The sequence below is a fragment of the Sus scrofa genome, chromosome 17 (assembly GCF_000003025.6).
Source record: "Sus scrofa isolate TJ Tabasco breed Duroc chromosome 17, Sscrofa11.1, whole genome shotgun sequence".
NCBI classification, from domain to species: Eukaryota; Metazoa; Chordata; class Mammalia; order Artiodactyla; family Suidae; genus Sus; species Sus scrofa.
The window spans coordinates 12,469,458-12,495,878 of record NC_010459.5 but is presented as its reverse complement, the minus strand read 5'-3'; the positions used below and the strand labels follow the sequence as shown (position 1 = coordinate 12,495,878).

General features: G+C 48.8%; 1 protein-coding gene across 1 annotated transcript in view; it reads right to left on the bottom strand.

Annotated features, from left to right (window-relative positions):
* CSGALNACT1 (chondroitin sulfate N-acetylgalactosaminyltransferase 1) overlaps positions 1 to 26,421 on the bottom strand; it is a 353,637-nt gene that overhangs the window by 2,899 nt on the left and 324,317 nt on the right. The window contains 4 exon segments of the mRNA XM_021078179.1: positions 524 to 605; positions 5,756 to 5,850; positions 6,673 to 6,851; positions 21,889 to 21,990. Of these exon segments, the coding sequence (XP_020933838.1) occupies positions 524 to 605; positions 5,756 to 5,850; positions 6,673 to 6,851; positions 21,889 to 21,990 (458 nt within the window).

The following is a 26,421-nucleotide window of genomic DNA, read 5'->3' as shown; positions in this document are numbered from 1 at the left end:
GTGGTCAGATAGGAAAGGTGCAGGATTCTGAGTCAGGAATCTGCGTCCTGGTTCTCATGCGAGCAGCTACCTTACCTCTCTTAAGTTTGCACAGCACGTGTGTGTGTGGTGTGTGTGCGCGCGTGTGAGCTCATGCATCCGTGTACTCGTGTGCCTCTGTGCGCACATGTGTACTGCATCTATGTACACACGTGTTGACAGTGACTACACACTCCAGACTTGAAGTGCCGTCTGGAATATCAAAGGTTCAGCAGAGAAACTGGGGCCTTTCCTGGTGGGACGCTCCCCAGTGCTCAGAGCTGCCCTTATTTGGTGGCTCCTGTGGACCCAGGCCCAACTGGAGGGGCCCTGGAACCCTTGCTTCCCAGCCATCTTCATGCAGCAGTCTACCTTTGCCCTCAGTTCTGTCCTCCCTGGGGACACTGAAAAGGGCTGGTGCAGGGTCCCCACTGCTCAAGCCCCACCCCACCCCGGTCCAGCGCCCCCCCGGCACCGTCCCTGTTGTGCAGGGCCCCGGGCTCACCGATGTTGATGAAGTCAGAGCGGTACTGGCATGTCATCCCAAACCCGAAGTCTCTCCAAAACCCTGTCTCCTTCTTTATGACCTGCAGGGAGAGCACTGTCACTGAGGGAGGGGAAGAGTGGACACAGATGGTGGCGTCAAGCACCACATGGGCCCTGGCACTGACACACAGCCACCACCCTGGATGTGGACAGCGTTAGGATGCAGCAAACCCACCGTCCCAATGGGCCTGTGATTTGGGCACCTCCGGTCAGTATGTTTCTAGGGTGTGGGCGCCAACTCTCACACAAACACACACACCACACTCAACACACCACACTTATTTCTAGGGTACATGCTCCAAAACACCCCCCCACCTCCACCCCCCCACAAAACACACACACACTTTGGGCACCTTTGGCTGGAATGTTTCTAGGGTATAGGCTCCAACACACACACACACACACACCACACTCACACACACACACACACACACACACACACACACTGCACCTCTGCCAGAATTTCTAGCACACAGCTCAAACACACACACACACACACACACGCTTTGAGCACCTCTGGCCAGAATGCTTCTAGAGTATAGGCTCCGACACACATACACAAACATACACACACACACCCCACTCAGAAACCAGGCAGGAGAGCCACCGGCGTGGGCGAGAAAGCAGGCCTGGGCCCTCACAGATGGGTGGAGGGCCAGCCAAGGGTTCAGGAAGTTTAGAGAAGGGGAGAGGACAACCCGGATTTCAGCCGCCCTGACCCAGAGCGCGGACAGGACTCGCTGGGAATGAACGGAAAAAAACCTGGGTCTGCACTCTGGGCCCAGGACAAGGGCACCGAGGCGCCAGGTCCTGAGGACACACTGGTCCACTCACCAGCTTAGACCCAGCTGCTCCCCCAGGTCTGTGTGGATGCTGGCTGCCAGGTCTGGCCCTGCCTCTGCCTCACTTGGCAAGTGCATTTCCAATGCAGCTGCCGAAGCAGCAGGACTTCAAACATGCATCGTTATTGCTTATGTTTTTGGCTGAGGTAATCTTGGGAATAGACTTGCAACCTTAATAGTTATTTTCTGGATCATTCTGATGGCTAACGTAGGTGTTGGAAGGGGTCCCCTCCAGCAAACTCACCGCCCACTCCCCTCATCCCATTTCTGGCTGTTCCCTGCTAACGGGAAACAGTGCTTCCCGCCTGCCTGACACTGGCTGGTCCTCCCTTAATAAGGAGGTGGGTGGAGCCAAGTCACCCCCAGCCTAATATCCTAATATCCTGCCCCTGCACCTCCCGAGTCTGGCTCTGAACCAGAGGCTGTCCCACAGAAGGGCTGGCAGAAGGCATGAGGGACTTAACATCCTTCTACTCAGTACCTGCGAAACTGCCTTGTTTCTTACAACTTGCACACAGATACGGATCACACAGCTGTTAGCACAAGTCAGGACCAAAGAGAAGAAGGCTGGGGCAGGGGGGTCCTGTCCTTTAGGGCTACCCCAGCAGAGGCTCCCAGCTTTATTCTAGAACAAGGCCTGCTGTGCAGTATTATTCCCCAGGAAAGTTTCATCGGTATCAACTGAAAAGATGTCACAGGGCAAGAAAGTCTGGAAAAATCTCTGTTGAGTCCTTTTTAAAAAATGGTTTCGGTTCCATCCCAGTCATGGCAGGTACACTTTTTGTTTGTTTGTTTTTTCTTTTTAGTCACACCTGTGGCATATGGAAGTTCCCAGGCTAGGGGCTGAATCAGAGCTACAGATGCCGACCTACAGCACAGCCACAGCGACACCAGATCCTGAACCCACATGGCGAGGCCAGGGATTGAACCTGTATCCTCATGGATACTAGTAGGTTTGTAACCCACTGAGCCACAACGGGAACTCTGAGGTACACTGTTTTCTGCCGCAGCTCATGGCGCACCATCCTTTCTGACGGCTGGACACAGACTGGTCCTGGGTAAAAATGCAAAGAGAAGGGCCAGCATCCAAGCTTCAAATACATGGCCACGGTCTACCTGGAATTGAAGACATTTCCAAACAGGAAAAACAATGGGCCAGCACTTGGGCAGAACACAAGAAGGACAGAGACAGGCAGCCACCAGGGCCTGACTCTCAGCTGGGGACAGTGTCACTGTGACTTGTAAGCGGTGGGGGTTGCTCAGGAGACACGGGGCAGGGCCTGTCTGACAGCACAGGGTGCCCTGTGCAGCACTGAGGTCCGCAGACATTTCCTCCGGGATCAGGGTGAAGGTCAGACTGTGCAGGGAAGTTCAACCCCAAAGGGACCAGGGCTGGTGCTGTGCTGCCTTGGCAGGGACCGGCTCACCCCCTGGGCAAGGGAGACCCTTCCCAACAATGCAATGTGTTCAGAGACATCAGGGAGGGAGCCTGAGCCTCCTGGTGGAGGACAGACGCCTGGAAGACAGATGTCGAGGCTGGACCTCTCCCCTCGGAGAGTGGGCTTTCGACCCAGGAAAGCACAATCTTTATGCCACGAAAGATTATTATTATTTTTGTCTTTTCGGGGCCGCACCTGAGGCACATGGAGGTTCCCAGGCTAGGGGTCGAATCAGAGCTACAGCTGCCAGCCTACACCACAGCCACAGGTCCAGCCGAGTCTGTGACCTACACCACAGCTCACGGCAATGCCAGATCCTTAACCCAAGGAGTGGGGCCAGGGATTGAGCGTGTCCTCAAGGATACTAGTCGGGTTTGTTTCCGCTGGAACTCCATCAAAGATTATTTTTAAAGGAATGAATCTGGGTTTTGGAAATGAATCTCTGGCTGAGCATGAAGGAAAGACTGGATTATAAAGAAAAGGTGGATTCTAGATAGGACTCCTGTGGCGGCCTCAGCAAGTATAGACAAGGCTTGAACCCAGAAACAGGAACGTCTGAAGTTAGCAATTATCGTTAATGATTTTTAAAAAATTTTTATTAGAGTATAGTTGATTTACAGTGTTGGGTCAATTTCTACTGTACAGCATAGTGACCCAGTTAGCAATTATTTAAACTAGGCTTATTCCTTTCTCAGAAGGCTGTTTTCACCTTGAAGCATCAGCAAATTTCCTCTCAGGCAGGTTTAAAACTCAGTAAATTATACATTAGGATGAAATCCCATGATCTCGCTTACTACTGATCACTAACAGTCTGTACTTAAAGAAAGTAACCTGAATACCGAAAAAAAAAAAAAAAAGACCAAAAAACCCTCCCATAAATGTGGTTTCTTGCCTTTGTCTGCAGGCAAATATTATTAAACATCAGTGGCAACAGCCAGAAGTAATAATCAGTATAGGAGTTCCCATCATGGCGCAACGGAAACGAATCCAACTGGGAACCATGAGGTTGCGGGTTCTATCCCTGGCCACTCTCAGTGGATTCAGGATCCAGGGTTGCCATGTGGGTGGGTCACAGATGCAGCTTGGATCTGGTGTTGCTGTGGCTGTGGCGTCAGCCGGTGGCTAGAGCTCCGATTAGACCCCCGGCCTGGGAACCTCCATATGCCGTGGGTGCGGCCCTAAAAGGACAAAAGACAAAAGTAAATAAATAACCAGTACGATGACGACCAAGTCATATTTGCAGGGCTGCTGGCAAAGCCCGTCTCTTGTCTGCACACAGAAGTCACCTGTGGAGCTGGTTTCTGGGTCTGGGGCCCCTGTCATCGTGATAGTGATGTGCTCCATCAGTATCTCTCTCAAGAATTTATGACTAGGTCTGCATTGTATCTTTCCAGCCTGGGCCACAAGGACCCTTGGCAGGAACCCTCTTCTTAATGGACTCACCTCCAATCATGACGTTTTCTTTTGCACTTTCTCTGCACCTACACGTCCTCTCTCTGTCATACCGACTTCTGGAGTTTGATTTCTCCTCTGCCTGTTTCCTTTTATTTCCACCCTCGTCTAGATCCTAAGCAAATGTTCCCACTACCCCAGAGGAGGGGATCCTGGTTTTGGCCTGAGGCCCAGCTGGCTGTGTGCCCTGGAGGAGTCCGCGAGAGAGAAAGGAGTGAGGGAAACGGCCGGGGGACTCAGTGCCTGGCACAGCAAACCGCTTTCCTTCCCTGCTGCCCCCCACACACCTTGACTAGCTCTGTGTGAGCAGCATGTGGTCAAGAAATGGCTCTGCCAGTAAGAACAAGCTATGACATTTAGAATGGATAAGCAGGTGTTCCCATCGTGGCTCAGTGGTTAACGAATCCGACTACGAACCATGAGGTTGCGGGTTCGATCCCTGGCCTTGCTCAGTGGGTTAAAGGAAATCACAGCCCAGCTCTATGGGGACAACCACGGGACACTGTGCCTTGGGGCAGGGGAGGAGGGTAGACCATCCTGTGGCACAGGGACCCTCTGCTGGCTTCACCTCGGCCTCTTGCTGTCCACACTGTTCTGTACTGAACGGGGAACCAGATTCCCAGCTTGCAGAGAGCCTGTGTGCTATAGGGGTCCTCCGCCTATCCCCTGTGCGGCAGGAACCTCAGCACAAAAATTCTTCCCACAGTCCTGTGAAGGCCACCTTGTTGGTGACACTTCTGATGGGAACGTGGCTCCTGCCCTGAGGACTCATCATGTGCCCAGGGGCGAGACACGCCTTCCCAACTTCTGTTCCCCATCTTTCCAAAGGGAACTTAAACCTCACCTCTCTAACCTTAAAGGATTTTTTTTTTTTTTTGTCTTTTTTTTTTTCTTTTTCTTTTTTTTTTTTTTTAGGGCCATACCCATGGCATACGGAAGTTTCCAGGCTAGGCGTCTAATTGGAGCTGTAGCCGTTGGCCTACACCACAGCCATAGCAACACCAGATGCAAGCTACGTTGCAAATTACACCGCGCCTCGCAGCAACGCAAGATCCTTAACCTACTGAGCGAGGACAGGGATTGAACCCACAACTCATGGTTCCTAGTTGGATTCGTTTCCGCTGCACCACAATGGGAATTCCCATAACCTTGAAGGATTTTGTAATAAGAGGAAATGTGCTACATCCATAATGCAGTAATGCTAGTTTCCAAAACCACAGAAGAAAACTACGAAGGTGTGAAATTGCCTTGCTGGAAGGTCCTGTGGCTATTTCCCACTTTTAAAATATTGCAAGCACTTTTAATCAATGAGGCGCTGGGAGCAAAGGCCAGAACATCTGCCAAACTTACAAATGACTCTGGAAAGCAATCCACTCGCTTCCACTCATGGTCAGGTGCCCCTGGTAATGAAAGACGTGAAACGGAGCCCCACCAAGGCACCCCTGGGTGATCACTCACCAGCTGCTGCTCTAAGGGAGGGACTGCATCATGATGGCCGTAAATTATGCCAGGATTGTACTGACTGAAAAGGACCGGATAAAATACCTTCTTGCCTGCAAATCAGAAAACAAACATTTGCTTAAAGCAGCTGATAAGGCTGCTATTAGGCTTTTTCGTTTATATGTGACCCCTGGAAACATCCCAGCATCCACGTTCCCAGTTCCCTTCAGTTTGCTCGCAGCTCAGAAGTGCTGCGGCAGGTAGACCAGATGGACAGACTCAAATCCCAGCCTTCCCAGCACAGGAGCGATGTTCCGAGTGCTGATGTGGTCAACAGCTCTGGCACTGGGCACAACACTGAGGGTGAGTGTGAAAGAGGGTCCTGGTGCTCCCTGCTCTGCCAGATGTTAACCCTTTAACTGCTGGAGCATGGGGCTGTCTGCCAGGGTGAGCTCAGGCAGCAGGAACAGACTTAGGCAGCCAGGGGAGCTGCCCTTTACCGGTTTACACAGGACATAAGTATTTTAACAACTGACGGGGCCACTCCAGGGGTTATCAGCTGCATATCAGCCTTGCCGCTGAGTCACGGGCCATGAGAACAATGTTCATCTCGCAGGTTCTTTCTGCTCAGAGCTCCTCCTGCCCTGGTACCTGCCCATGGATGGCCACTCCTTCCCTTTTGGCTTCTGGCAGCTTCTCCAGCCCACATCCTCCCCTAAAGCTGCCCTCCCAGATGCAAATGGAAAAGGGGTTGTTCACATGAACGGGAACCAAGAGTCCCAGTGCTTTGGAGGCTGCCAGGCCCGCAGTGAGACACCAGGGAAAGAAGCAAAGCAAGTGGCCTTCCCCGTCTCCGTCGTGGGGGGGAATGAGGCAGATGGAGGGGCGGGTGGTCCTAGTGGGCCGTGCAGAGGAGGGGGGATCCCTGGGCTTACCTGGCTGCGTGTTCAGCCTGCAGGTGTTGAGGAAGCCAGAGGTGAAGTAGATGTCCACGTCGCAGAAGAAGAGCAGCACGTTGCCCCCCCTCCACGCACGGGCGCCCACGTCCAGGCCCCTCCCTCGGGAGAACTCTCCGTTCAGCGGGATGAAGGTGAAGTTCCTGAAGTTGGCGGCTCTGAAAGGGGAGACCAGACACGGTCACTCGGGCACCCAGGCTCGCAGGCTGACCGGGTTCCCTGAAGATCCATGACAGGCCATGACCTGACGTCTCCTCACGCCACTTCTGCAACCCAAGGGCACCAGGCCAGCAGTCTCAGAACTGCCCGGCTCACTGGAAACTCCCTTGGGTCCAGGCACCGAAAACACCTTGGGAAGTTTTAGCACCAATTTAGTTCTTGTTTCTCCAGCAATTTCCCCACACTGCAAACAGCCAGCATGGCTAAGGCAGGTTCCTTGTGAAGGAGACAATGTGAACCAATGAAGACCAGGTCAACAGAAGGGGGACAATCCTGGTGCCTCCAAAGCCGCCACCATAAGTTATTGGTCAAGGAAATGAGGCCATACAATGGTGCCGCCAGTGGCTTTTCTCCAAGACCCAGGCAGGACAGTCTGAGAGTACATCCATCATCCCGGATGGACCTAAACCTGGACCCGTCCTCACCCACAGGTAAAGCTGTCGACTTGGTGAGGAAGTGATGGATTCAGAAGGTTAGGATGCAAAAAAAAAAAAAAAAAAAAAAAAAAAAAGGTGGGGGGCGGAGGGAGTTCCTGTTGTGGCTCAGTGGTAACAAACCCGACTAGTATCTGTATCCATGAAGGCTCAGGTTGGATCCCTTGCCTCACTCAGTGGGTTAAGGATCCAGCATTGCCATGAGCTGTGGTGTAGGTCACAGACACAGCTTGGATCACGCGTTGCTTTGTCTGTGGTGTAGGCTAGCAACTGCAGCTCTGATTCAACCTCTAGCCTGGGAACTTTCATATGCCACGGGTGTGGCCCTAAAAAGCAAAAAAAGAAAAAAAAAATAGGATGCCTCAGACCTGACTCCCCTGCAGATTAACCCTGGGGTCTGGGCAAGCCCATGAACCTCCTGGAAACTCAGGTGCCTCATCTACAAAAAAGGAGTAGTTACAGCTCCATAACGGCTTAAGGGCTTACTAGTGGGGTCTGTGTGACCTGGAGTGTAGAACACCAGGTAACATCAGCACAGCCGGAGGTAACAAAGAAAGCCCAGGTGTTTCTTCATTTGGCTTCTCCTGCCCAGGAACAGGAGAACCTTCTGAAATGAGGTGCGTCTTGAACCAAAGTTTCAGGGATCCATCCCATACCTCGTAGGACCAGGGCTGGTCTCTCCCGGGGAGAACCAGGGAACCTGCCGGGGCCTACTTGAGCTAATCCCACCTGGGGAGGCCTGGCACTTGGCCTGCCCCACCCCCACTGACACGCTCCCTCCCTGACGGCCTCCTCCCTCCTGCTCTGAACCCTCCTGGAACTCCGTCTACCCATCCCCCAATCTCTCCCTAATCTCGATGCCTCAAAACAGGTATGAAAAGCCACCTCCATTGTTTGAAGTCCGCAACCATCTTGGGTAAAGGCCAATACAAATACATGCTCACCAACTTTTCAAGTATCTGGTAGTTTAATCAGTAGAACTAGTTCTGCTACCCCTTTCTCGACTTGTCACCTCCTTTCAGACCTGGGAGTGAGCCTGGTATTTTGTCCTGGGGGTCTGGGCCCAATCCTGTCTGAGGCTGATGCCAGACCTGCTTTTTATTTTTTTATTTTATTTATTTATTTATTTATTTTTTTGTCTTTTTTTCCTTTTTCTAGGGCCGCTTCCCGCAGCATATGGAGGTTCCCAGGCTAGGGGTCGAATCAGAGCTGTAGCCACCAGCCTACACCAGAGCCACAGCAATGCAGGACCCGAGCCGAGTCTGCAACCTACACCACAGCTCACCACAAGGATCCTTAACCCACTGAGTGAAGCCAGGGATCAACCCGCGACCTCATGGTTCCTAGTCGGATTCGTTAACCACTGCGCCACAACGGGAGCTCCCCACACCTGTTTTTTAGATCACCTGCAGGGTGAGTCAGGAGCTGGGGACCCAGGCCTGGACCACGCCCGCCCCATGGGGTGCTCAGGGGTGTTTGTGACTAGAGGTGACTCTACCAGCCCACCTCTCGTTTACTTGGTCACCTCTCTTCTCTGGGCTCGGTTACCTTCCTCAGCGCTTTGTCTTTACTCCCTGGTCGGTGACCCCAGTTCATATGTTCTTTTTTTTTTTTTTTTTTTTTTTTTTTCCATTTTTGGTGGCCCCTTGGCATATGGAGTTCTCTGGCCAGGGACACATCTGAGCCACAGTTGAGACCTAAGCCACAGGTATGGTAACACCAGATCCTGAACCTATTGTGCCGGGTGAGGTTTGAACCTGTGACCCAGTGTTCCCAAGACGCCCCTGATCCCGCTGCACCACAACGGAAATGCCCCAGTTCATGTTTTCCAGTGGCCTGAGGTTATGCCTCAAAGTCCCCTTGGGGACAGCGCAGGTGGAGAGAGGCCCCTGCAGCATCCTTGAGTCCCCGTTGAGGGGCCAGCGGGAGAGGGGGTCTCTACACCCCAGATCAGGATGCGCAGCTCTGCCCACGTCCCCCTGTCCCACCTGGTCAGTTTTCAGGAAGGTTCTACCTTGGGAGATGCCTGGATTTTCACCTCTCCATCCAAGCCAGCCTCCCAGGACTTGGTCCACCAGCCCAGGGCCCAGCTTTCTCTCTCAGCCGTGGCAGGTCTCTTTCCTTCACTGTCTCACATTCTTTTTTTTTTTTTTTTTTTATTTATTTTGTCATTTTTTGCTATTTCTTTGGGCCGCTCCCGCGGCATATGGAGGTTCCCAGGCTAGGGGTCCAATTGGAGCTGTAGCTGCCAGCCTCCACCAGAGCCACAGCAACGCGGGATCCGAGCCGCGTCTGCAACCTACACCACAGCTCACGGCAACGCCGGATCGTTAACCCACTGAGCAAGGGCAGGGACCGAACCCGCAACCTCATGGTTCCTAGTTGGATTCGTTAACCACTGCGCCACGAAGGGAACTCCCCACTGTCTCACATTCTTCCTGTGCGGGGACATCTGTTTGCTAACTTCCAGGGCAGGGAGGGCTGAGCTGTGCAAGCACCAAGTCCTCCCTCGGGTATGTCTGACTCACAACCCAGGTGCCTCCCCTCAGACGCTTCCCAAGGTCTAGCACTAGAGAGTTCACATAGAAAAATACTTCATATTTGAAAATACTTGGCACAAGCAACTCGCGCAAGAGTTGGGATATGCCATTCCTTAATACCTGGTGTCAAAGAAATATGTGATTTTCCTCCCAAACAACCTATGGTCCATTTGTGTTGATATATCATATATTTACACAAATAGGAGTACCCGTTGTGGCTCAGCAGAAACAAACCCGACTAGGATCCATGAGGACAGGGGTTTGATCCCTGGCCTCGCTCAGTGGGTTAAGGATCCAGCATTGCCGTGAGCTGGGGTGTAGGTTGCAGATGCGGCTCAGATCCTGCGTTTCTGTGGCTGTGGCGTAGGCCAGCAGCTGCAGCTCTGATTCAACCCTGACCCAGGAACTTCCATATGCTGCAGGTGTGGCCCTAAAAAAGAAAAAAAAAAAATTCATACAAATAGCCCATTTGCTACTTACTGTGAAGACTATCAAACATTTACACCAAGTGGAGTCATGTTGAATACTTAAATAAGAATACAGGCAGCTTTAGAAATGGAAGTAACAGCATCAATGTGACCAGGCTGTGGGTGTCACCACTGAGTGAATGGCAGGGAGATGGCTGAGTGCTTGATTCAGGGAACAGTGGTAAAGTGAGGTACACACCCCATATGGAGGTTAATTTATTTTTTCTGTCCCCCAATTCCCCATACCCTAGTCTGAGTTCTGCTGTCACGGAGGGTGGGGGTAGGGAGGGGACGTGCCTGTCAGTCACAGTCCCTGGGAAAAGGGGCCGGGACAGCTCCCGGTCCTGGTGCTTGAGATGATGTCGGTTGAGAAGGATTTTTTTTTTTTTTGTCTTTTGTCTTTTCTAGGGCTGCACCTGTGGCCTATGGAGGTTCCCAGGCTAGGGGTCTAATCGGAGCTGTAGCCTCTGGCCTACACCACAGCCACAGCAACTCAGGATCCGAGCTGAGTCTGTGACCTACACCACAGCTCACGGCAACCCCAGATCCTTAACCCACTGAGCAAGGCCAGGGATTGAACCTGCAACATCATGGTTCCTAGTCAGATTTGTTAACTACTGAGCCACGACGGGAACTCCTAGAAGAAATTTTTTAAGTCTTAAAAGCATCAACCATTATGCCTGTAGAGAAAGAAAACTCAAGGGAAACAGATGTTGGGCAATCTCCCAGATGCTCACAGCAAGCTGCCTCCTTTCTCTTCATCCAACTTCCCTACAAGGAAGAGACAACCAGGTTATACCCATGGCACTACCCCAACTGAACGTGTGCTGTAAACCCCCTCCAGTGGGTCTGTGGGCAGCACAGAAAGTCCCAGGGCACAGCTCCTGTCCTCGTGATTCCCATGGCTGCCCGCCATCTCTGCTTCCCGCCCCCTGGCTTTCCCATCGGACTGACCAACGTTAGCCAGCAGGGGCATCAAGGACTGGACAGGAGTGCCCACTGCGGCAGGGTGGCGACTGAGCCATGTCTGCCAGGGAAGCACCCTTTGCCAGTCCTGGGGGTCACTGTTACCATCGGTGGTTCCCAGTGGAGCTGCAGGCTGCTGTGCTGAGTTACTCGTCCGTCTGCAGATGGATGTGGGGGCTGTGCTCCCCCTGACCACTCAGCCCAGCGCTCCCCACAATTAACCCATCCCTGGAGGACCCCACCTCCTCTTCCCTAGTGAGGAGGGGACTCGATAATTGACAACGGATCTCCGCTGAGAGCAGGCTGGGCTGGAAACACCAGAAAACGAACCTGAACAACTTCCCACCCCTCGTCTCCAGACCAGAGATGAGCACTGCCCAGCATCTGGGCAGGAAGTGGGATACCTCTTCCCAGCTCTGGGACACAGCGAGTACCAGGACAAAGAAGAGAAACCCACTCCTGTAAGACACCGGGTCCTTCCTCCCTAACCAGCCAGGACCCTCTGACAGACGGACCTGCCTACTGCCCCTCCCGCCCCCACCCAGCAGTGCATGCTCAGCAAGCTAAGAGGCCATGCAAAAGCAAGGACACATCTCAGCAGAAGACACAGATCTGCCCCAATGGGACCCTGGGTTTGGGAATGTGCACAGCACGACCTGTGAACTCAGGTGCCCTCTCTGGGCTCCAGGGCATTGTGGCCAGTCCCGCCTTCATCCTCTTGCCTTCTCCTGCCCTGTGCCCTTGACCACCTGGCCTGCCATCTGAACCGCTGGAGGGCAGACTGCCTTATTGTTTCTATCTTCAGAGATCACCAGGTGGGCGCTGTACAGCAGGCAGCGCCCACGGGACCCAGAATCAAGAGATGAGTCAACGGAAAACACTGAGCCCATCTCAGGTCCGTCACTGTGGGAGGTGCTGCCCTAAGACGCTGCCGCCTCCCCTTGGGCAGGCACTGGAGAGGCCCCCCAAATCATAAGCTCATCACTCCTCACAATCAGAAAGGGGCTCCAACCAACATGTTCCCAAGGACAGGCAAAGACCCAAGCTTTTAAGAAGATTACAAATATGGAAGTAACAAAAAAAGAGAGCTAGGGAAAACAAGATGCAATTTGGTTTGGAATATTTAATTTACCCATACAAAGAAACAGAATACTCAGCAGCGTATCTAAAGTAACAGCCTTGTAAAGAATGGGCTTCTCATGGTAGAACGTGGGCATTACATTCTCTACTGTGTAATTTCCTACTGAGTCAGAGTCTGCAGTTCCAAATGGCCACATAATTACTCATAATTATTCTTCTCTTTTCTTCTTGAATTGTATTATCGACATATCAAGCTCGCGGGTTTCTCATGCAATTCCTTTCTTTTATATAATAAGTCCAGTGCATGGGGACTCCTCCAAGTTCTATGCAGTCATGCTGACAGAGGTTAAAATGACCTGAGAAAGCTACTATTTCTACTGGAGATTTAATTTCTCTAATTGACTTGCATTTCCCAGAACTGCCGGACTAAAAATGATAAAAGATCTTGCTGCCTAATGCAATTTACTATAATAAAGATTTATACCCACCACTGCAAGGAAATTCTCTTAATGGGACACTTCCCACAATCACCCTTCATTACAAAAAAAAAAAAAAAAACCTTTAAAAATTTATGTAGAAATATTATATTTGATGTATAATTAAAATTTTTAAATTTAACATCCCTGAATATTGATGCTGCTTGAGTTCTACTTACTAAAGGAACTTGAATACAGTCAAGAATTTAAAGCTAAACATATCCTTAGCCAGTTTTTCAGAGTTGGCCGTTTAAACAGTTCAGAATTTTCTGATTTCTGAGTTTATATACAAGTCTGCTTATACAACTTTTTTGTAAGTTTCTCTTTCCTTCCTTCCTTCCTTTCTTTTTTGTCTTTTTAGGGCTGCACTCTCGGCATATGGAAGTTCCTAGGCTAGGGGTCAAATCAGAGCTGTAGCTGCCAGCCTACGCTACAGCCACAGCAACTCTGGATCCAACCCATGTGACCTACACCACAGGCAATGCCCGGATCCTTTAACCCACTGAGCGAGGCCAGGGATCAAATCCACATCCTCATGGATACTAGGGAGCTGAGCCACAATGGGAACTCCTTTTTTCACAAGTTTCTTTGAAAAGAGAAATAAATGGACAAACCTTTAGCTCACTACCTAAAAAATAAGAAAGCGGACTCAATAAAATTATGAACAAAAAAGGAGACTTGTAATTACAACTAACACCACAGAAATGTTAAGTATCCTAAAAGACTACTATGAACAACTACATGCCAACAAATTAGGTAACAGTAGAAATGGATAAATTCCTAGAACCATACAGCTTACCAAAACTGAAGCATGGAATAACAGAAAATCTGAACAGACCAATAATGAAGAAGGAGATTCAATCAGTAATCAAAAATCTCCCAACAACTCCCAGAGCTAGATGGATTTGCAGGAGAATTATACCAAACATTTAAAGAAGTAATGCCAATCCTTTTCAAATCCTTCCAAAATACTGAAGAGGAAGGAACACTTCCAAACTCATTTTATGAGGCCAGCATTACACCCTGATACCAAAGTCCAACAAAACACAACAAGAAAAGAAAATTACAGGCCAATAATATCCCTAAACATAATGCAAAATCCTCAACAAAATACTAGCAAACTGAATTCAAGAGTTCAGTAAAAGAGTCATACACCATGATCAAGATGCAAGGATGGTTCAATCTCTGTAAATTAATAATGTGATAGACCACATTAACGGAATGAAGAATAAAAACCATATTATCATTTCAATAGATGCAGAAAAAGCATCTGACAAAATTCAACACCTTTCATGATACAAACTCTCAACAAATTATGTCAAGAAGTAATGTACCTTATAATTAAGGCCATACATGACAAGTCCACATCTAATATCATACTTAACAGTAAAAATTTAAAAGCCTTTCCTCTAAGATCAGGAACACGACAAGGATGTCCACTCTCATCATTTTTATCCAACACAGTACTGAAAATCCTAGCCAGAACAATTAAGCAAGAAAAATAAGGAGTTCCTATCATGGTGCAGTGGGAATGAATCCAGCTAGGAACCATGAGGTTGAGGGTTTGATCCCTGGCCTCGCTCAGTGGATTAAGGATCTGGTATTGCTGTAAGTATGGTATAAGTTGCAGACATAGCTCGGATCTGGCATTGCTGTGGCTGTGGCATAGGCTGGCAGCTATAGCTCCAATTAGACCCCTAGCCTGGGAACCTCCATATGCCACGGGTGTGGCTCTAAAAAGACAAAAGACAAAAAAAAAAAAAAAAAAAAAAAAAAAGAAAAGAAAAGAAAATGTATCCAAATCAGAAAGGAAGAAGTAAAACTGTCACTCTCTGCAGATGACATAATCATATATTGAAAAACCCTAAAGACTTCACCAAAAAACCATTAGAATAAAGGACTTCAGTAAAGTTGCAGGATACAAAATAACATATAGAAATCAGTTGTGTGCCTATCAATAGAAACTTATAATTATTGCTTTGTGAAGATATCTTTTAAATCAGATAGGAGAAAGTTATAAACAAAAAATACTGTACATGTATCTCATATTTCTCTATATAGTTACTTTTACTGGTGCTCTGGTGCATGGAAATGAGTTTGTGTCTAGTGTCCTTTCATGTCAGCTTCAAAGACTCCTTTCATTATTTCTTATAGGGCAGGTTTGCTAGCGATAAAGTCTCTCAGTTTTCATTTAACTAGGAATGTCTTAACTTCTCCATTTTTGATGGATGGTTTTATTGAATATAGAATTCTTGGTTGATAGTACTTTTCTTTCAACCCTCTGAATATGCCATCCGACTTTCTGGCCTCCATCCGACTTTTTTCTCTCTGATGAGAAACCACCTGCTGATCTTATTGAGGATTCCTTGGACCTAACGAGTGGCCTCACCCTTGCTGCTTATGTAACAGGGAAGTACAAATCTGACTCCATATTGAATCTGTTTCTCTAACCTTTGCATTCTATTGCTTTTGATTCCAGTTAAGAATATTGCCTAGAGCCTGAAAGACACAGGACAGCCCAATCTTAAGTCTCTGACCTTTAAAGGTGTAACACTTTTCCATTCATACAGAGATGAAAAGTTGCAGAACACAGAGAATAACATTTGTCTGTTGGAGGTTTACAGGAACATGGTGACATGACCTATGTGGAAAGCTGCAAGAACAAAGAATCCATATTCCAAGAAGTGTGCAACAACCCACCACCCCCTCACCTTTTATTATAAAATCTGAATTCTAACTTAGGTAAGATGGTTCTTTGGGGCACGAGTCCACCATCTTCTCAGTCTGCTGGCTATGCCTTGCCCCAACAACTCATCTCTTGACTTAATGGCCTGTCCTGTGGCAAGCAGTACAAGCCTGAACTCAGTAAACACTCTTACAAGATTCTTTCTTTCTTTGTCTTTCAATCATTTGATTATGATATGTCTAGTGTGCATTTCTTTGAGTTTTCTTGTTTGGAGTTTTTGAGCTTGTTGGGTGTGTAGGTTAATATTTTTTCATCAAACACAAAGAGTTTGGGGCAGTTCCCGTCGTGGCACAGTGGTTAACGAATCCGACTAGAAACCATGAGGTTTCGGGTTCAATCCCTGGCCTTGCTCAGTGGGTTAAGGATCCAGGGTTGCCGTGAGCTGTGGTGTAGGTCACAGATGCGGCTTGGATCCCGAGTTGCTGTGGCTCTGGTGTAAGCTGGCGGCTACAGCTCCAATTAAACCCCTAGCCTGGGAACCTCCATATGCTGCAGGTGCAGCCCAAGAAAAGGCAAAAAGACATAACAAACAGACAAAAAAATCCCAAAGAGTTTGGGGCCATTATTTCTCCAGATATTTTTTTCAGACCCTTTCTCTCTCTATCCTTCTTGGACTCCTATTATCCCAACATTGGCATGCTTGATGGTATCCTGCAGGTCTCTGGGATTTGCTCAGTACTTCATTTTTTTGTTTGTTTGTCAAAATGGATCACATCAATTGACCTATTTTAAAGTTCATTGATTCTTTCTTCTGTTTGTTCAAACCTGATATTGAGTCCCCCAGTGATTTTTTTTTAATTTTAGATATTATACTTTTCAACTCTAGACTTTCTTTTTGATTCTTTATTATAACTGTTCTCTCTTTATTTGGTGAGACATAGTTCTCATACTTTTCTTTAGTCCTTTAAACATGGTTTATTTTCATTCTTCGAACATATTTAATACAGCTGATATAATGTCATTGTCTAGCAAGTTCAACCCCTGGGCTTCCTCAGAAACAATTTCTAATGATTTATTTTTTCCTGGTGCATGAGCCATACTTTCTTATTTCTTTGCATGCCTCATAATTTTTTAAATAATGTAGTGTGGCCACCCTGGAAATAAGAATCTCTTCTCTCCTCAGGCTTTTGATGTTGCTGTTTGTTACTGTTGTTTGTTTAATGACTTTCCTGAACTAATTCTGTAGAGTGTACTCTTGTGTGTGACCACAGTGGTTGGCTAATGATTAGACAGGAACTTCCTTAAATGCCTGGAACCAGTAAGACTTCCAGTCTTTGCAGGGGACTCTGCATCACGGTGGGGCAAGCCATCAATGTGCAATTAGGCAGGTAACAACTTAACTGAGTCTTTACTCCCTTTCTGCGCTGAGCCTCAAGATCAGTCAGTGGTGAAAAGTAAGGACCTGCCCTGATCTTTCCTAAGTATAAGCACAGCCCCAAAACTGATTCCCCAGGAATGCGCTGGAGCTTTCAAAGCCCTTTTGGAGATCTCACTCCTCAGATTCACCTTCTGAGCTTTTGGTTAGTCTACTGTTTGCCCCATCTCTTATCTACTACCTCAGACAGCTACAAAGTTAAAGACTTCGTATAACTGTTTTTTGACAAATACCCATGGATAAAAGGCTCTTTCCATTGAGAGGGCTCTGAGTCAGGTGGACAATCTTGTGACTGGGGTCTTTCAGGGAAATCCCCTGGCAGGTCCAATAATGACAATTCTCTGAGGCATTCTTAAATAACATCCTCAAGGAGGTCCAGCCCCATCCTGGCTCCTGGTGGCTGCCAGGCTGTGATTCTTGCTGGCTGCTGGATTTAAAATCCACTGACGAGCTGAAGAGGAGGTGGAAATTGGCCAAATTAATGCTCTACAAAACTCCCTACTCACACCAAAATTCAGTTATTTAGATAGACACTTTCCAGATTACTGTAAGCTTTAATTTCTACAGTTCTTAAAAAATGTTGATTCTGACAATTTTTACTAATTTTCTCATTGCTTTTATGAAAGAGAATTTGCAAGGTCTTTATTCCATCATTTTCACTGACATCACTTTTCTTTCTTTTTTTTTTTTTCTTTTTTTCTTTTTTTTAGGGCCGTGCCCACGGCATATGGAGGTTCCCAGGCTAGGGGTCGAATAGGAGCTGTAGCTGCTGGCCTATTCCATAGCCAAATCAATGCCAGATCCAAGCTTGCGTCTGCAACCTACACCTCAGCTTACAGCCGGTTCCTTAACCCACTGAGCGAGGCCAGGGATCAAACCTGCATCTTCATGGATCCTAGTCAGATTTGTCTCTGCTGCGCCACAATTGGAACTCCATCCTTTTTTTCTTTTAATAGTTGCATTATAGTCCACTGTATGGACTTAGTATCATTTAATTTTTCCGTAATACATTTTCCCTCAATTTTTTATTTGGAAAAATTTAAACCTTTAAAATGTAAGAATAGTTAAGTACCCATGTACCCCTCACCTAGGTTCAGCAAGTGTTAACATTCTGCCATATTTCTTCCTTCCTTCCTTCCTTTCATTCATCCTCTGAACTATTTGAACTTACAGACATCACAGCAACTTCACTCTCAAAGGTAAGTACTCCCCAAGAACCAGGACACTCTCCGTTATAACATGCTAACAATGTAATAATCACACTCAGGAAATTTAACACTGTCACAATACTACAATCTATATGCCATGTTTGAATCTCCCAAGAGCAATATCTAAAACTACAGGCACATCTGGCAGATGCCCACTGAGAAGGCCACAGGCCTGAGATGCTGCCTTCATCTGTGAGGTGCTTCCCAGGGCCCAAGACTCTTTATCTGCTTAGAAAGAATTCATTGGATAGCTGTTTTAATTTTAGTAGATGAGATTCTTATCTAAAACATCCTTGTATCTAAAACATCCTTGTTTATGAACTACTAAAGCAAAGCAACAATTCTGCTCAAATTTCAGACAACCGCCCCCCCCCCCGATTTTCTTCTGGGGATGTCCTAATAAAATGTTTCTGAGAGTACAAATCCCTCCACAGACAACACCATGGCAATGAGGAAGGCTCCTGACAACATACACATGAAACCCTCTTACAGGGTGTATACAGATACACCCTCTTACAGATACCCTCTTGCAGGACAGGACAGGACAGTTCTAGTGCTTCAATCTCCGAGGTGATTCCTCTAGAAGATACCTTTGTGTCTTCACGACTGGACAAAGATGAAGATGCAACGTGGTCAATGATAACTCATGCAAATCCATCTACCAGTACGATTTTTAAAATTCCTAATACAGGAGTTCTTGTCGTGGCATAGTGGTTGGCGAGTCCGACTGGGAACCATGAGGTTGCGGGTTCGATCCTTGGCCTTGCTCAGTGGGTTAAGGATCCCGTGTTGCCATGAGCTGTGGTGTGGGTTGCAGACGTGGCTTGGATCCCGAGTTGCTGTGGCTCTGGTATAGACCCATGGCTACAGCTCCGATTAGACCCCTAGCCTGGGAACTCCATATGCCACAGGAGCAGCCCTAGAAAAGATAAAAAGACAGAAAAAAAAAAAATCCTAATACATAGCTCCAAACAAATGTGCCCCCTAGGGCAGATTCCTCGGAGCGTGGGCCATGGACCACCCACAAGGGCATCATAGGTTGAACTCATTCTCATGTTGGTTCCCAAGCTTCTCTCAGGCCTGATGACTCAGAAGTTCTGAGGCTGGATCCCAGGAATCTGCATTTTAAAAAGCACCCCGGGTTTTCTGTTTGTTTGCTTTTTAGGGCTGCACCCTCAGCATATGGAGGTTTCCAGGCTAGGGGTCCAATCAGAGCTACAGCTGCCAGCCTACACCACAGCTCATGGCAACGCCAGATCCTTAACCCATTAATCGAGGCCAGGGATCGAACCTGAAACCTCATGGTTCCTAGTTGCATTTGTTTCTGCTGCGCTATGACAGGAATACCACACCCCAGGTTGTTCAAAGTACATTTATATTTGGGAACCACTGAGCAAGGCTGTAATCTGAGATTAAGTAAAGCTCAATGTGAAAAACTGTGGAATAAAAATCAGATATTGAGAACTGGTTTGTACTGTTATGCATGGCAGTGGCTTTTAAATATTTTGACCACAACCCATACTTACCCTTACAAATGAATATATTATACACCATGATACACACACACTGAAATTAAAGTTTCATGAAACAATATTTATCGTTACTACTTGTGATGCATTCTGATAATCTTCTATCACATTCAATTCCATTTTTTTAAAAAACTGCACACAACCCACACTAAATCAATTTCACCTCTAATGAATCACAAACACCCCTTCACACTATCTTAACTGCCCCCCCTCCCCGCCTCGTTCATCAGACGCAGCCAAGCTAGGCGCATGTCCCCGTCAGCCCATGTCTGATTGTCTTTTGAGGTGCTTAGAAGGTGCCAGACCCAATGGGACCAAGGTCCTAGCTGTACTTAATTTGTACTTTATTTGTTATTTTGGCCACACATGCAGCATGTACAAGTTCCGGGGCCAGGGATGGAACCCGAGCCGCTGCAGTGACAATGCTGGATCCTTGACCCATGGCGTCACAAATGCTCTGTGTTTTACAGTCACCCGGTTTGCAGCTTAAAAATACCTCAAAAGGAGGCAGCAGGTGGCAACCAAGGCCTCTGTCAGGCAGCGCCCCCCTGCGGGGTGGGGGTGGGGAACCAACACTTTCCCAGGTGTTCTCAATCCTGGCTGCATGCCAGAACCACTGGGGAACATGAAAAAGATCCACACCTAGGGATGGCTATTCCCAGAGAAGTTAAAGAACCCACCCATGGGGCAGAGGACATGAATTCTAATAACTTAGCAAAGGATGAAAGGGGGCTGCAATGCACTGGAGTTGAGAGATTTCTATTTCATTTACATTTAGGATGTTCAATTATTTTATTCTCTTTGATCTGCCTTCTACAGGGGCCAGAGCTTTAAGCTGGTACTAGTTTTAAACTCTTAACTCCTTACTGCTTTAGGACAGAGGTCAGCAGACTCTGTCTGTAAAGGACCAGGCACTAGAGAGTTTAGCTTTGTGAGACATGCCACTCTGTCACACCTACTCAACTCTGTGGCTGCAGCCCGAAAGCAGCCATTAACAATATGGAAATAGATGAGCATGCCTGCATGCCAGGAAAACCTTTTTTACAAAAACAAGAGTGGACAAAGTTTGACTAGCGCCCCGCTTCATATGTCTGAATAATAATCAGCATTCTGGGAGTTTCCGCTGTGGGACAGTGGGTTAAGGATCTGGTGTCGCCACAGATGTGGTGTAGGTCGAAGACGTGGCTGGGGTTCAACCCCTGACCTGGGAACTTCCATAAGCCATCGGTTTGGCAAAAAAAAAAAAAAAATCAGCATTCTGATCTTGTGCCCAGTAATATAAAATTAGTAACAAAGCCTGAAAATAAATACAAAAAGTGCACTCAATCTTGGCATCTTATCCTTTGATGATCATCCTATTAGATCTACCAGAAACTTAAAACAGTTTTATATTCGGACCATATGTACTTACTCGGACAACTTCTGCCCTGGGTGCCTTGACCGCCCTCCAAGCTGCACTTACAGAGACACCACCCACCTGACCATCCACCTGAAGGCTGCAACCCACCCTGTGAACCAGAGGGAGCGGGCCAGCATCTTTGCTAGTAGAAAATGCCACAGATGCTCATTAAATAAATGCCTGATCATTGATTTTGGTAGAAAAAAATTTCACCTCTGCTGCTTTTGAATACATTCCCTCTACCACGATGGACGAGGTATAACTACACAACCCTGAGTCCAATATTGTTGGTTAAACAGCTTCTGTTCATCTAGGATCCCACCCCGTTGTCACTTCTGGCCTCCAAACAGAATGAATGAAATCAGGAGGTGAGACCATTTGCTCAGTGGACAAGACCAAGCCCAGACATCACTTTCGGCCTGATGAGAGGGGCCAAGAAGGGGTCCCCTGCACAGCTGTGCTCCCGCCAATCCATCTCTGCAACATGCAGGTCCCCAAACCTGCTGAGTGGGGAGTGAGGACACCCTGTCACATAGAGCTGCCCAGACAGCTGTCCCCAGTGTCCAGGTCGATGCCCACACAGCGAGGGTGGGCGTGAGGTGGGCGGCCCCCAGGAATGACGGCACGGAACCCCCCATCCCCACAGCCAGCCTGTCACCCTCCAGGTCACCCATAGAGGTAAGGACAGAAAACATGGGATGAACACATGGCGCTCAGCCACCTGGATGCCACACCATGGCTCCCAGTTGGACTTACCTGGAGGTGTTTTCGAGTATTCCTTTGACCTCATTCATTTCTTCTTTTCCAAAGTAAACAACAGTGAGATGAACTCTCCCATCCTGCTGGATGCACATCTCCCTGGAAAACAAGACATGGGGGTCTGGGCTTGTGTTCACAGCCACAGACGAAGCCCAAACAAACGCCTGCTCTGCAGGGCACGGAAGTCCTGCGGGGATGGGTGGGCCAGGAGAGCAGACAAGGGTTGGGCTGGTCTAGCCGCTGTCATCACTTGTACTTGGATTTCTCTTACCAAGAAAACCATGACTCACGATCAGTGAAAATTCAGATGCAGGCCTAGATCACCCTGGGTCCTCGGCCTCCTCTGCCGTGAGAAATCTACAAAGAACACAAGACTCAGAGCCCACTGTGCAGATGAGAAAGCTGAGGTCCAGCGAGGGTGGGACTGGAATCCATTGGATTCTACACCTTTTCTTGTGTGTGCGGCACAGTCTCAGAGACTGCACAAGCAAAGGTAAAAAGTATTTATTCATTTAGGACCCTAGAAACTCTGGGGAGGCCCAGCATCATGGCTGTCTAAGGGCTGACAGGCCAGAAGCACAGCTGCTGTACCCCCCGCACCCCCCTGCACCCCACTCCGCCGCCCAGGCAGACTCGATTGAGTCCCTCAGTATCTGCATTGCTCCTCACTGTGACTGACTGTCCCCCGCACGAGGCAGCCCAGGCTCTGGGCTCCCACATACCCCCTGGTGGGACTGGAACTCTGGCTCTGGACCAGCCTAAACCTGCCTTCCTATTCTTGCCAAGGTAACACCTGGCTAGGCCGTTAAGAGTCTCTGCTGAGGGTTTACTTCATGTGTGCATGTGTCATACACGTGCAATGTGTTTGGATGTGCATATACATAAATATGTGTGTGAATATGTATTTATGTACACACCAGATATGTACTGTGTGTGGGTAATTTTAGTAGGAGTTTTCTGGAAGCAGGTTGATGGAACAATTCCACTGGTACACCGATATTTTGTGATACAGCGATATTTTGCATGCCCTTCACTTTATTCCTTTTGTCTCTCTGCGGCTACTTCCTTTAACCCCCAATCAGGAATGGGACCCGGGATCCTGTTCCTGCTTCCAAACCAAGCTCTCCCTCAGGCCCAGACTCCCAGACTGAGCTACCAGCTACCCAGGACAACGTTCTCTGTACATAAAGATCCCTTTCACAAAGGTACCAGATGATGCTGTAACTCCCTTCAAGGAGGCAGAATAAAAGCACACACACGGGCCAAGCGCCCGAAAAAACATCTTTAAAAGTGTGCATGGAGTTTCCTGGTGGTTCAGTGGGTTAAGAACCTGACATAGTTTCTGTTAGGATGAAGGTTTGATCTCTGGCCTCAGTCAATGGGTTAAGGAGCCAGCATTGCTGCAAGCTGTGGTGTAGGTTGAGATTTGGCCCGGATCTGGCATTGCTATGGCTGTGGCATAGGCTGGCAGCTGCAGCTCCGATTCCACCCCAGCCCAGGAACCTCCACAGGTGCAGGTATGGCTGTAAAATGACAACAATGACAACAACAACAACAAACCCCGAGTAGGACATTTCTGCCCTTGGAAGTTCTCTGTCTACTGTGCATGCGTGATTAAAACTGTCTACACTGCAGTCAACAGCCACCATAGGAGAAAATATTGTCACCGTCTGTCTGACGATCTTGTAACTTTCATATTTTTCCCAACAGTTCTCCCTGGAAATGTGTGTGTGAGAAAGAGAGCGTACGTGGGTGGCTGTGGGCACGGAGACGCCGGTGTTCTGGAGCGATCACCTGTACCCGCACACCTGCCACCTGGGCCCCTGGAGCTGAGGTGCCCTCACAGCTCGGGAACAGCAGGTGGTGCTGTCTGGAATGAGCCCCACTCCCCAGGAGCCTTCTCTGGCACGGGGGATGCGGGGCCCTCCTTTCACCCAGCACCTCTGCTTTAGCTCCACAGTTCTGCCACCTCGGCATGGAAGCCTAAATATTCTGTTTCTCATTCCCCAAGACCTTGGCTTTTTAGGAATTTTTTTTTTTTTAAACAACAGTTCCTGATATTGTAACATTGAGTGCAGAGACTAATTAAGATATATTTTCAGTCAGAAAACATGTATCGTGCCACTTAGACACCTATGTTTTTATTTCCCAAGAGGCTGAATGCACAGCATGGTCCCCGAATTCTGTTACTATCTGTACAAGTGCACCGGGGAAAGCCGCCCTTGATCAGCACTCAACCTCTGTGTACAGATAAGAAAGTAGGTTCCAATGACCTGCCCAGCCATCCGGGCATGGGGCCAGGTTCCCTCAGGACCAGCCTAGCACTAGCCAGACAAAGGGCAGGCATGTGCCTGGGACCACCACCCAGGACGCCAGCACAAAGCTGGGGGGTCGGTGTGGCCAGGTGGGGGATGGACACCTCAACAAAACTTTAAATGTGATCTGGACGTGGGGAAGGCCTGTTCCACTGGCGTGCCTGCTGGGAACGGTCAGGCAGGGCTGGGCAATCTGGTGGTGGAGGGGCAGGCTGACCCAAGGCCTGTGTGCAGGGGGCGCTGGACCCTCGTGCAGAAAACCAGTCCTGAGCTGGGGTTTCTCAGCCTCAGCACCATCGACACTCTGTTTGTTTGTTTTGCTTTTGGGGGCAGCACCTGGAGCATAAGGAATTTCCCAGGCTAGGGGTCGAATAGGAGCTACAGCTGCCAGCCTACACCACGGCCACAGCAACACGGGACCTGAGCCATGTTTGGGACCTACACCACAGCTCACGGCAACGCCGGATCCTTAACCCTCTGAGTAAGGCCAGGGATCAAACCCACATCTTCATGGATACTAGTCAGGTTCATAACCTGCTAAGCCACATGGGAACTCCATCAGCACTGCTGGCACTTTGGACCAGGTGAGTCCAGATGGGCTGCCCTGTGCGCTGTAGGATGGCTGGCAGCAACCTGGCCCCTACCCATTGGATGCTGGCAGGACTCCCAACCCCCACCCCAGCTGTGACAACTCCAATGCCTCCAGGCCTCACTGCATGTCCCAGGGCAGAGGCTGCAAAACTGCCCCCCAGTTTGGGACCACTGTCTTCAAGAAGAATCAGGTTCATTAACATCTGAGTCATTAAAGGGACATGTGTTTGTGACAACAACATATCCTTGAGATCTGTCCTGCTCCCTGGGGGTCTGTCCTGCTGTCCCGCTCCCCTGGTGTCTGTTCTGTTCCCCAGTGGCTCCTATGGACTCACAGGTGGGCTTAGGGAGGGACGGGGCTAAGGAAAATGGAAAGGCTTTATTCACAGAAAACTGAATTGCAAGGGCGATGTCAGGAGCTCCAGCCAGGGCTCCAGGGAATTGATGACCTCACGGGATGCTGCCAGCCTGGACACGGCAGGACCACAGCCCCCGCAGCATCCGTGAGGTCAACAATGCAGCGGGTCTGCACCACAGAGCTGACCTTGGCAGTCAGCGGAGGCTGAACTCTATCTGACCTCAGGTGAGACTTCCCCATGGAGACCAGAGAACATAGGAGGCTGGGCATCTGCCACAGTAGGTAACAGAACAGGAAAACTTTCTTACAGCTCGGGGACCTGTTCTAATACCCCAGCCTAAGTGGCCTGAGGAAACATGGGTTCAATGACACATATGTATTGAGTCTCTTTGTTGTGCAATACATTACTCTCCTAAGATTTTAGAAGAATAATCCTGTCTGGACCTGTAGGGGGACCATCCAGGTTTGCCTGGGATTCTCCACGTTTCAGCACAGAAAATGCACATCCAGGAAACTCCTCAAAGCAAACCAGACAACTAGTCACCCTTCTCGAGTCAGAGACTTGACAGGGTACTGGACAGAATGGGCAGCTGAAGGGCACAGGACAAGGAAGGATGGAAATATGGCTGTAAAGGGTCTAAGGAGCCAGGGGAGTGTGGCAGAGACGAGGCTGACCTCTGATGGGTGATGGGGAAAGTGTCAAAGTCAAGGCAGCATCTAAGCTGAGCCTGAACAGGGAAGCAGACGCCTCTCAGGTGGGGAGGAAGGAAGAAAGGGCTTGCCCTGCTGAGGAGGTGCAGATGTAAGGAAATCACATCTCAGTGCTTTTCTCTGTCCATTTTCTACTCAGCTATACCAGCTAGGAGCTATTTAGGTCTGATTTATGTCCCATGAAAGTAAAATATGATGTAACTGGCCATCAGGCCCCACTCTCTGTGGTTGGCGAGGACACCAGGAAGAAATCTGCTCAGGCACAAAAAGACGGGAGGGGAGCACCAGGTCCTTCCCCCAGGAGGGAACACACAGTGACAGGGGCCCATCAAAATCAGGCTTTAAAAAATAACTCTGAGTTCCCATCATGGCTCAGTGGTAACGAACCCAAACAGTATCCATGAGGATGCAGATTTGATCCCGCCTCCCTCAGTGGGTTAAGGATCCCGCATTGCTGTGAGCTTCGGTGTAGGCTGCAGACGAAGCTCAGATCCCACGTTGCTGTGGCTGTGGTGTAGGCCGGCAGCTGCAGCTCCAATTCGACCCCTAGCCTGG